The sequence below is a fragment of the Ostrinia furnacalis genome, unplaced genomic scaffold, assembly GCF_004193835.3.
Source record: "Ostrinia furnacalis isolate ACB-3 unplaced genomic scaffold, ASM419383v2 OfSCF1433, whole genome shotgun sequence".
Lineage (NCBI taxonomy): Eukaryota > Metazoa > Arthropoda > Insecta > Lepidoptera > Crambidae > Ostrinia > Ostrinia furnacalis.
In genome coordinates, this window is record NW_021131672.1 from 215273 (window position 1) to 228062 (window position 12790).

Below are 12790 nucleotides of genomic sequence, written 5' to 3' on the forward strand. Positions count from 1 at the left end.
AAGGAAGTGAAACAACATTACTATTTAAAAATGTATTTATTGATTTTTAAAGTATTCTCCGCGAACTTTGACACATTTTTCCATACACGAAACCAATAATTGAAGCAACCATTGCATTCGGAAGTTTGGGTCTCCAAAATGGCCGTTTTGTAGGCTTCCACAGCTTCTTCAGGTGATGAAAATCTCTGACCACGCAATTTATTCTTTATTTTAGGGAAAGTATAGAAATCATTAGGGCTTAGGTCGGGGCTGTACGGCGGATGGACNAATTAAGACTCTTTTAAAAGCTCCACACACCCATTAAGTATAATGGATACCCAAGCACTCTTCTTATCACTTTCATAGATCCCTTACTATCTTGGATCCCTACTCACCAACTCACAATCACAAATCTTCCCTACTAAGTATCGTGGATCCCCATTCCCCAACACAGAATCATGGACCCCACTCACTGACTTTAAGATCACAAACCCCACTATCGTGGATCCCCACTCACCAACTCACTATCATGGATTCCAACTTACTCATCCCAACCCAACTTTCCCAACCCAAGTTACCAAATATCATAATATCCCTATTTACCAACGTCACTATCATGGAACATCTATAAAGTCATTAACATTCTCAATTCTCTGCTCACCAACTGACTATCATAGATCCCCATTTGCCCACAAAGTATCATTCTCCACTGAACTCCACTCCCCAATTCACTATCATAGATTTCCATTCACCATTTGAACAACTGACTGTCTAAATCCCTCTCACTCACCAACTAACTATCACGGTTGTTGAACCCCACCGGTTACTAATTACCAACATCACTATCATCGAACCACACTCACTAAGCCACTAACATACACTCCTAACTAAATATAGTGGATCCCGCCTCTTCATTTCACTATCATAAATAACTCACTATCATAGATCCCAATTCACCCACTGACTATCATGATTCCTCACTCATCAACCATTTATAATGAACCCACTCACCAACTATCACGGCTCCCCAACTATCTTGAATAACGAACTCACTATCATAGATCCCCTTTTACTATCACGAACTCACCGAGTCTCTCGTACTGGGTGGCGAACTCGGCACGATGCCCACATGTTTCGGTTCTGGCGGTAGGAACAGGAATACGAAGAGTGCTACCACTCCCATCACCAGCGCTGGGTATATAAATGACAACGCCCAGTTGGTTTCCACGTATTCTGCTGCTAGGAGCGCGCCTGGGAATGAAAAGAGAGAAATTATTTATCACAGACTAGCTCGGCTGAACCATTTAAGAACCTAGTAAGGGACACTTTTGCAGATTTTCGTTTTTTGTCATAAATCACCTTAGAATGAAGGTCTCTGCACAGAGAAAGGACAGGATGTGAAGACAGAAATCGCTCTATTACACTTAACACCGGAAATACGCGTAGCTAAAAACCTAGTAAGTTCAATTCAAATCTGCAAAAACCATTATCAAAACCTAGCAAGTCACAATGACCATTTTAAAACCTAGTAAGTGCATGGACTTACTAGGTTTCAAAATGGTCAATGTGACTTATTAGAGGTAAAATGCTACTGTAATTTAAATATTATTTCGAGTTCTGTTGGCTGACACTCGATAACCATATCAAAATCTGGGGACCATATGAGTACTGATTCATATTCGATTTTGATTTTTACGAGGCAATTATGTCAAAAAAATAATTTTTAGTGTTAGTAATGAGCATAAAACTTGCAATTTTTAACTAAATATATATATTCTTTTATTCCATAAAGTATACCTACTTCAGTAACTAATCTTCAAAATAAACATCGGAAGTTATCCAAATCTTTAAGCATCTTAGCAGGGTAAATGAAAATGCGTTTTTTCGCTCTCCTGTAAAATTTGCTCCGCTGCACTTACTAGCTGACTCAGCGAAATTCCTCAGAGGTGGTATTGTGTAAAGCAATCGTTATCATTTGACAGTTCATAACGTACGATTATTCTGTCAAACGCTTTGTTTAACTGACTTTATCGTACGTTATGAACTGTCAAATGATTACGATTGCTTTACACAATTCCACCTCAGATCGGAAATAATGTAGGATACTAATAGCGCAGTTACACTATGCGCGAACTTGATCGAGGGAAGTATGGGTGGTATGGGTATGGGCGATGCAAGGCGAAACGATATAAAGTTTACACTGTCTGATTCGATCAACTTCGCGCAAAGTGTGACTAACTGCGCCATAATGGGTGAAAGAATTTCAGTAGTGTCGGAAACAAATAAACAACTAATCTTTCCTGTTTATAATATTACTGTAGAATTGTAGATGATAATTGAATTATGAACATTGGCCAATGTTTTCGACGCAATTTAATAATTTCTTAGCTTATGAATGAATGATTAACTGACGAACTCACCCAATATATTCCCGAGTGAAGTGTGCGAGTTCCATATCCCGAAGATGAGTCCCTTCTTGGAGTTTCCGAACCACTTGCCCACAATGGCCACCGTGCCCGGCCAGCCAGTCGTTTGTGCTATGCCCGCCCCCGCCTACGGAACACAGATACCACGTTACAATAATCTTCTTCTTGTCGTGTCGACAACAAACCTACACAGTGTCAGCCCAAAACTCCGCCACAAGAGTGGCGTTGTCAGCAGCATTCATCAAATCCCCCTGCGTGCAATTGCTCGGGCACTCAGGGCACGACATCATCAGGTTACAATAATGAAATGTTTTTATTGCCTTGTATCTAGGGGTATTTTTCATGGGGGGCCTGGCCCCTGACATGCCATGTCGCCGGGTATGACGCGAAGCTTACAAATTATACACTTTCACGCTTTCGCTCCATCAATCTCAACCCTGAGTCCCTGAGTGCCCGAGCAGCTGCACACAGGAGGATTTACTAAATGCTGCTGACTACGCCACTCTTGTAGCGGAGTTTTGGGCTGACACTGTGTAGCTTTTATTGAAAACGGCCCTAAGGCACGGTTTCTTGAACTTCTATAAGATCTCTCGCTGCTTCGTCGCCTCTTTCTCACGACTTTTTGTGAGATTACCTACGTCCTCAAGGAAGGCAGAAGGGGATAACATCCTCCTAAGATAAGACACTCCTAAGGTCCTCCTCACACTCGCTCCGTCACCTCATCATCATTTCAGCCACAGGACGTCCACTGCTGAACATAGGCGGGAGGCCTATGTTGTTGATTGATTTCCATGTTGACCGGTTGGTAGCGACCTGCGTCCAACGCCTGCCTCCCAAGCGTCTCTTTTTCTCTCTCTCTCTCTCTTTTGTCACCGTTTGTCTCTCTCTCCTGTCACCTGCGCGTTCACTTTCTTCTGTCACCTACACCTCTCTGTCTCTCTCACCTGAGCCAGCAGATAGTACGCAATGCTGTGCACGCCATAAGTGTAGCCGACGCCGAACATGTAGCAGCAAGCTGCCGAGAGCAGCATGCCCAGGCTCAGGAAGTATCTGAGGTCCACGCGCTCAGCCACCATGTCATTGGCTAGGGGGCTTCTTCCCTTAGCTGATGATGATTAGAAGCGAAAGGTCGTACAATCGCCTTCGCTCCAGGCTCAGGAAGTATCTGTGACCAACACACTCAGACTCTTCTGTCCCTCCTGTCACCGCACCTACTTCAGTCTCTCTCTTTCCTGTCACCTGCACGCCTCTTTCTCTCTTTTCTCACCTAAACTAGTAGATAGTATCCGATGCTATGCACCTGCTCTTTCTATCTTTCCTGTCACCTGCACCTTCTGTCTCTCTTCTCTCACCTGCACCTGTTGTCTCTCTCTTCTCTCACCTGCACTTTATGTCTCTCTTTTCTCACCTGCACCCTCTGTCTCTCTCTCCTGTCACCTGCGCCTCTTTCTCTCTCTTTTCTCACCTGAGCCAGCAGATAGTACGCGATGCTGTGCACGCCATAAGTGTAGCCGACTCCAAACATGTAGCAGCAAGCTGCCGACAGCAGCATGCCCAGGCTCAGGAAGTATCTGAGGTCCACGCGCTCAGCCACCATGTCATTGGCTAGGGGTCTTCTTCCCTTAGCTGATGATGATTAGAAGCGAACGGTCGTACAATCGCCTTCACTCCAGGCTCAGGAAGTCACTAAGAAGACACCAAGAGAAGACTCTTCTGTCCCTCCTGTCACCTCACCTACTTCAGTCTCTCTCTTTCCTGTCACCTGCACGCCTCTTTCTCTCTTTTCTCACCTGAACTAGTAGATAGTATGCGATGCTGTGCACCTTCTGTCTCTTTTTTTACCTGCACCTTCTGTCTCTGGAGAGAGACACTCCTGTAACAGCAGGTGACATGAGTGTCACAGCAGGTGACAGGAGTGTCACCGGTACCTTCAGTCTCTCTTTTCTCACCTGCACCTTTTGTCTTTCACTCTCTCCTGTCACCTACACCTTCTCTCTCTCTCTCTCACCTGAGCCAGCAGATAGTACGCGATGCTGTGCACGCCATAAGTGTAGCCGACTCCAAACATGTAGCAGCAAGCCGCCGAGAGCAGCATGCCCAGGCTCAGGAAGTATCTGAGGTCCACGCACTCAGCCACCAACTCATCATCAGTTCATCATCATTCATCAGCAGCCACTCTAAGATCGTCCGTCATAGATCCTTCTGTCTCCTGACAACGGCCTCCTTAGCTCGTCCTCACACTTCAGCCCCCTTGCCTCCTACGTACGTCTACGTCCTCACAAGTGTCTTTTTCTCTTTCCCTCTCACCTGCGCCACCAGCAGCCACCATACCATTAGCTTTCTTCTTCCCTTAGCCGATGATGATTAGAAGCGAACGGTCGTACAATCGCCTTCACTTCAAGCTCAGAAAGTATCTGAGACCGACACACTCAGACTCTTCTGTCCCTCCTGTCACCTCACCTACTTCTGTCTCTCTTCTGTCACCTGCGCCTCTTTCCCTCTTTTCTCACCTAAACTAGCAGATAGTATGCGATGCTATGCACCTGCTCCTTCTATCTTTCCTCTCACCTGCACCTTTTGTCTCTCTCTCTCTCTCTCTCTCTCTCCTGTCACCTACACTTTCTCTCTGTCTGTCTCACCTGAGCCAGCAGATAATACGCGATGCTGTGCACGCCATAAGTGTAGCCGACTCCAAACATGTAGCAGCAAGCTGCCGAGAGCAGCATGCCCAGGCTCAGGAAGTATCTGAGGTCCACGCGCTCAGCCACCATACCTGCGAGCAGACATCATCAGGTAATGGTCAAATGGATACATCGTTTCATCCACGAAGACGCGCCCCACCAATTTTCGGTCGAGGGAAGCGCGGAGTGCGGGGAATTTGATCCGGTAATTCGTACCGATAACACCCAAACATTAGCGGAAGAATGGTGGGGCGCGTCTTCGTGGATGAAACGATGTATAGCGAACAACTGAGGTGTGGGAGCGGCGACAGAGCATACAAGTCTGAAGCATATCTGAAGTCTCACTGACGTTAGACGTCACAAAAACACTTCCGTGCCGCTCCATACCTTAGGGCAGCGGTTCCCGAATGGTGGTCCGCGGAACCCTGGGGTTCCGTAGAAAGGCCGCAAGGGTTCCGTACAAAATATTATCCCACGTTTCGTGACCGACGTTGTTCGCTCGCACCGACTTGTTTACGCACAAGGGAGGGGCAGGGCGTGCGGGCGGAGTAGTACGGGGGTTCCGCTAGGAAAAGTATAATCAATTAGGGTTCCTTGGCAAAAAAAAATTGGGAAACCCTGCCTTAGGGAACTCTAGACCTATTGTACCTACTAGTATGTTGAAGGTCCTTTTTAGGGAATTTATACATGTTCTAATATAACTTGCATTACCACACACAGTCAAGTCAGTGTGGCATTATTTATCTTTAAAAACTACCTCACCTTAGTGGATGTCAAAAAGTGACCGTCATTGGCATCTAGAAATGGGTGAAAACACTAAAATCATAAACTAATGATGTCATCATTGCACTTAAAAACCTAGGAATTAGGCCAGCTGTGCCAATATGGGCGCGCGTCACGCACTCACGTTGTGAGGATTGTAATGCGATATTGATAAACAGAAATCGACCAAGCGCGAAACAGTCTCGTATAGGACTAGGGTTCTGTGTAGTATTCTATTTTAGGGTTATGCAGGTTCAAATGTCAAAAAAATTTGTCCGCATTGGAAATAATTGTCGAATTGAAATGAATCGACAATGTAGGGAACATTGTCGACATTCCACCAGCTCGCACTAAGCGTTTCGACGACTCGTTTATGCGAACAGCTAGGGACTGGAATTCGCTGCCTGCTGCTGTATTTCCTGAACACTATAATCCGGGCGTTTTCAAGGCGAGAGTGAATACGCACTTACAGGGCAGATATGTACAATCCTAGACTGCATATCACTTAACATCAGGTGCGATTGCGGTCAAATACCTGCTACCTTGTCTAGCATTAAAAAAAAATGCTCAAAACTCGATTCAATTTAACAGCCTTGATTCTGTAATGATTGGACTAAATATTGTTTTATTTTGAAGCCAAGTTAGCCCCTCGTACTAAGCTAAATATGCTTGTGTCATGATCATGAATAGGCTCATCGCTCACCATAATAGTCGAGCGGCGGCGGGGCTCGAACCCGCGTCTCTCGGTTCAAGTCAAGTCGATGTTTCCGTGTCAAAGTGAATTGTGTATTGTAACATTGTAACAAAACAGTGTAACATTACATTACTTACCAGAAACAAACATGGCGCCCGCATAGGAGAACAAGAATGCTGAGTCCAGAGCGCCCAGCAGAGTATTTGCGTCAGTCGTGTCTGTGAACAAATAATAAACAATATTATTTTATGTTATAAACACCGTCAAATCAAATCAAATAGTTTATTCAGTACGTAGCCCCTTTACAGGGCACTTAACATGTCCCAAATACCCGTCCCCCGGACACGGCCTGAGCCGAGGTCTGAGCCTACCGTGGCGCCCTCAGGCCGCGTCCGTAGTCCCCTCGATCGGGCCCACTAGAGTGAGCCCGCCGTAGGCTGGACTTTGGTCCAACACCGCGGTGGGCAACCCTCTAGTTGGGTTCGCCACTGATCGGGCGCCTTATGCGCTCGATACGGAGCGATCGCAAACGTCGTTCTGCGATAACGCGGACGAGCCCACACTCAGCCTCCTCGGCACGCGCACCGACGATCGCCAAACGGCTAGAGTACCTTCTACATATAGTTGCCACTCTGCCCGGTGAAGCTGGAAAAGCTCTTAAAGCTACCAGCGCGCGTCCCAAAAAAAAATCGGGTTATTCCGTATTCGACCCATGACAACTCAACCCATTTCTTCACTCATCCCAAATTAGTATTCCTAGCTCAACCCATTACATAATTTCGTTATTCTACCCAAATGCATTCCTTACTCAACCCAAAGTAAATATACCAAAAATAAGTATGGATAGCAAAACAACGTTTACTGTTTTTTCAGAAATTTAATAGAACGATCTTAACACAAAAGTTAACTGAGCTTAAATTTCAAAAAAATATATTTTTATTCTGACCGTACCTTCATAAAAATCTTATATTTTTTAAGTAGTTGTAATGTTTTTGGGGTGAATAAGGAACATAAAATTAAAAATTTGTTGTGGGTAGAATAAGGAACAAAATTGGGTTGAGTAAGGAAAAAATAATGAGTGGGTTGAGTTGTCACGGGTCGAATACGGAATAACCCAAAAAAAAATCGTCCCAAATATACCTACCTAGCATTTTTTTTGTCTAGCTGAAATTGCATACCCCCTGGCTCGGGTGAACCAGTGGGTTATGTGAGGCCCTCCCTGCCAGATGGGCAGGGCCTACTCACTAAAAGCTGACGGTGTCCTCCCAAAGTCTTTGGGAGGGAACTGCGAGTTATTGTCCGAACTGGACGGCCTAGACATTCTTTCGCGGTTCCGCCCCAGGTCCCAAATGGAACCTAATTTCCGAAATAAATTATTTGAATTTTAATTTGAATTAATTTTTACCTAGGACCGATAGATGGACTGCGATGCCGAGTGTTAGGTGTGATTTGCGTACATGAGGTCGCGGGTTCGATCCCCGAACAATAGAATCATTTGTAAGTTTATGAATGAACTTATGTTTTTGCATTGATCTTGGTGTTTTTACATAAAAAGTATTTATGTATGTTTGTTTATTATCTGTTGTCTGGGTACTCTTTGCAAGTTTTGCATAGTTAGGACTAGATGGCGCAGTGTTCAATGTCCAAGGATATTTATTTATTTAAAAAAATAATTACTACTTATCTAGAAATTAATTTAAATACATTGTTTTATTGTACAAACACAGTCAAACAAATATTTTATAATTTTTGTTTCGAAAAATTAAGTTAAAGTGAAATTAATTTTATCGACGTAAAAAAAAGCATTGCAAAATTCGCATTATTAGTTAGTTTCCTTAGGTTGCCAAGCGATGGCGTTGTTCCCTTCATCGTGCCCTAAAAACGTTACATCAAACGAAAATCATCTTTATTAATTTCGATTTACCAATGTTAATAATAAATTGCAAATTTTAAATAATAGCCACGACGCCCAGGTTGTTTGTAATATACAGCAAAACCAAAATAAAAGCACAAGGATTTTTTTCTAACTCGCACATTAATTCTTTCTCACACGAATCCTGAATCGCGGTGACGAAGTTTTTGGCCCCGCTAAGTATATATACGGCTAGATTGCAATTTCCATCGGGAGTCCGTTGCTACACAGTAGTGCAGTGATGGGGGGGAGCTGCCCTAATTCTCCCCTACCGCGCTGTGAGTATGTTTGCCCCGGCTTGCTCGCGCGCTGAGGAGGTAGGAACGAGGTGAGAACACTCCCTCAATCCTAATCAAGGTGAAACCACTTGTGGCTGAGGAAGCCCTTGCGGTGGATCAAAGTTGTAACCGGCACGTTGTAACAGGACTGCGAAGTGATGTCACTTCACCCCACTGATGTAGCAAATTTGACTCCCCTTTTTGGACTTAACTGGTATTGGTCAAAATGACCCCAGCCAGGACATCAATCTCATCTTACTTAAACTCCTGTGAATTGGTTGACAAACTTGCGTCACTCTTAAAAAAACTTAGAAGAAAATTCCTTTTAAATACAAGTTAATTGTTTGAATTTGGTTGTGACATGATGATGATTGATTACTGATAATACTAATTTATCTAAAAACACAACCCCTCTTTTTTAGGTAGCCGGGTAAAAAAAGTCGCCTTTATGTTAATCTAGATTCTAGGGTGTCAGTTATTAGCGGTATGGAGATATCCAATATCATCAAAATCTGTCCAGCTGTTCTTGAATTATAAATGGCCTTTGTGAGATAGTATTATTTGCTGATGACACTTCTTTAATTTTTAAAACTGACAGGCGTCAGGAAATATTTGACGACGTGAATAATGCTCTTTCCAAAGTATTAGACTGGTTTACAACTAATAATTTGCTATTAAACGCAAAAAAAACCAAATGTTTAAAATTCACTATGCCTAATGTCAAACAAGTTAATACTAATATTACAGTAAATAATGAACGCATTGAACTGATAAACTCTACTGTCTTTCTAGGTATTACCCTAGACTGTAAATTACAATGGGGCCCCCATATTGCTGCCTTGGCGGGAAGACTTAGTTCAGCTGCCTTTGCGGTGAGAAAGATCAGAAACTTGACTGATGTTGAAACAGCAAGGCTTGTATATTTTAGTTATTTTCATAGTATTATGTCTTATGGTCTTTTACTGTGGGGCTCAGCAGCAGACATAGAATCAATTTTCATTTTACAGAAAAGAGCTGTTCGGGCAATATACGGTCTTAAACCACGTGACTCGCTTAGAGAAGTTTTTAAAGAAATCAATATATTGACTGTGGCTTCGCAATACATATTTGATAACATTATGTATGTCCGTAAACATATACATTTATTTACTAAGAAAAGTGACGTCCACTCATTTAACACGAGACATAAGAATAAACTTGCTGTTCCATCATTTAGGTTGCATAAGATAGGTAATTCATTCTTGGGGAAATGTATTACCATATTTAACAAAATACCACACAACCTTGTCGAATTGCCAATAAACAAATTTAAGATACATATAAAAAATACCCTTATGTCCAAAGGGTACTACAAGGTTCGAGACTATATTGATGACAAGGATGCGTGGTCAGTTCAGTCTGCACATATTTGATGTACTTAAATTTGACTATTCTTACCGTTAGATAATTCCTGGCAATAAGTGGTGACTGAGTTTGTTCCGGCGTTTCTTCTCAGCACTTGCCATATGTTTGTCTCGAAGCGCTGGTAGGGCCCAAAAGATAAGGAGACATGTAAAGTGCCCCATAAGGGCTACCTTTTTCTTTTTTTATTATTTTCTATTGACGTTCATAAGTGCCACTTGTGGTCTAAACTGAATAAATATTTTTGATTTTGATTTTGATTTTGAATGGTACTATGTGTTTTGTATAAGTTTAAAGATGTGGAAGTCTGTAAAGTATGGACAGAATGTTTGTTATTCTTTCACGCAAAAACTAGTAAACTGATTTCGATGAAACTTTACTAGGATATTAATTAACTCACTGAAAGGCGGCCAGTCGCACCAATTGCCATCCGCAGGATCGACTCCCGGCGGAGGCACGAAACCGCTGCAGTTGCGGTGCAGAATGCTCTTGACCACAGAGATGGTCAGGTGGAAAGAATGAATGAACGAATGAGGCTTGTTTACCAAGTGGGAAGAATGAATGAGGCTTGCGAGTCAGGTGGGAAGAATGAACGAACGATACTTGCGCGTCAGGTGGGAATTAGGCGTCAGGTGGGAAGAATGAACGACTAAAGCTTGCACATCACGTAGGAAGAATGAACGAATGTACTCACTGAATGGCGGCCAGTCGCACCAGTTGTCATCCGCCGGGTCGACTCCTGGCGGTGGCACGAACCCACTGCAGTTGCGGTGCAGAACACTCTTGACGACGGAGATCGGCTTGCGAGTCAGGTGGTACGTCATGTACGTGAAGAATGTCAGCATCAGCACACATGATTGGTACCTGGGGACGATAATACAAATCAAATCAAACGTTCTTTAGTCTCTGCTTCTTGTTGGTACACTCAAGTACTAATTTATAGTCCTGATTTCAAATGCCCTTTTTACACTCAAGGGGAATATGCTTAATTAATGATTGTAATGTGAATAAACTTTAATATTGTTAAACTTATTATAGCACGTTTTGTTTCGAGGTACCTACCAGTGTCAAAAATTACATTTAAGTTATGTATAAAATGCATCTTTTTGCGATTTTCGCTATAGGAAGAGCGCTAGCTTATCCTAAAATACAGCGCTCTGCCCTAACTTAAGAAACAAAGCTCAATGTTTTTAGTATCATAATATTTTGTAAGATGCATTAATATCTGTACTTAAAAATTTGTTCCTTGTTTTTATATGCATATACTTACTTTTGAATAAATAGATTTGTATTTGTACTTAAGTACTTCGTTTTGGCGTTTATTTGATTGCGAACACAGTGATGGCCAGCGGGCCGGTAGTCGTGGGGGCGCTTTCGCAAGCATTGCACCACCACCGTCAGACGGGAACAGCTGTGTGCTCCCAGCTGCTCCCGTCGCCCCCTGTCCTGGGGAGCTTGTAGGACAATCGCCGGGAGTGACTGGTAGTGAAGGCTTGGCCCAGAATCCCAAAGTTTCCTCCCACGAACGACGAGTGACGAAGCACCGGGGTCTTTTGAGTAGGTATGCCTTGTCCTTCTGACTTGGTGAACCCTACATAACCTACCCTGTCCCCGCGGAGTAGGTATGCAATGAGGGCTATCGTTTTAGCGCTCACCAGTTAGCGCCACTGTAGAGTAAGGTCCTGTCACTTGCTAGTAGCGAAGACAGTGGCACTAACTGGTGAGCGCTAAAGTGGTAGGAGGACTATCGCATTTGCACTCTTAAAGATGGCGCCACTGTAGAGTAAGGTCCTGTCAATCGCCAGGGGTGCCAACTGTTAAGTATAAAAACGATAGCCCTCATTCAATGAATTTGTCCCCGAAAAAATAAAAGATACCTTCATGCATAATAACTGTAGTGGTTCGTATTGGACTCCAGAGGAGAGGTCGCGGGTTCGATTCGGGGCTGAGATGGGCGACCCCTGTATGGTTTTTTGTCGACGTAACAATGTTCTTGTTACGCTATAATTTGATCAATAACAATGTTTCAATTGATATTGACTGTAAATTGATCTCTGAATTCTCTGATTCATTCAGTTCAACGAATCACGACCCGCACGAGTCACGGTGCAATAACATTAAGGTACAGTCAGCATCAAATAGTTCGGTTTTGTTCCCCAGTCGATGAAGCACCTGAGCCCCGATTAAGGTAATTTTTAACGTCTCCAATCCAGACGCGCTTCATCGATTCTGCGTTACGATTGGTCAAAACAGCTGACGTACGCTGTTTTGATCATTACGCTGACCAATCGTATCGCAGAATCGATAAAGCGCGTCTGGATTGGAAACGTTAAAAATTACCGTAATCGGGGCTCTGATGTCGTGCCCTGAGTGCCCTACAACTGCACTCAGGAGGATTTGATGAGTGCTGCTGACAACGCCACTCTTGTGGCGGAGTTTTGGGCTGACACTGTGTAGGTTTGTTGTCGACACGAAAAGAAGAAGTTCGTGACTTGGGTTTGTTCGTTCGTTTCAGCCAAATGACGTCCACTGCTGGACAAAGGCCTCCCCCAAGGATTTCTACAACGATCGGTCCTGCGCCAGCATCTAGGCACCTCCCGCGACCTTCACCAGATCGTCGGTCCACCTAGTGGGGAGCTTGCCCACACAACGTCACG

General features: G+C 43.7%; 1 protein-coding gene across 1 annotated transcript in view; it reads right to left on the reverse strand.

The window, feature by feature from the left end:
* MFS16 (major facilitator superfamily transporter 16) overlaps positions 1-12790 on the reverse strand; it is a 33848-nt gene that overhangs the window by 18958 nt on the left and 2100 nt on the right. The window contains exons 2-6 of the mRNA XM_028304397.1: positions 10828-10997; positions 6680-6760; positions 5045-5178; positions 2400-2532; positions 1067-1230 (exon numbers count right to left, since the gene is read on the reverse strand). Of these exons, the coding sequence (XP_028160198.1) occupies positions 1067-1230; positions 2400-2532; positions 5045-5178; positions 6680-6760; positions 10828-10997 (682 nt within the window). The remainder of the gene's footprint in view (positions 1-1066; positions 1231-2399; positions 2533-5044; positions 5179-6679; positions 6761-10827; positions 10998-12790) is intronic.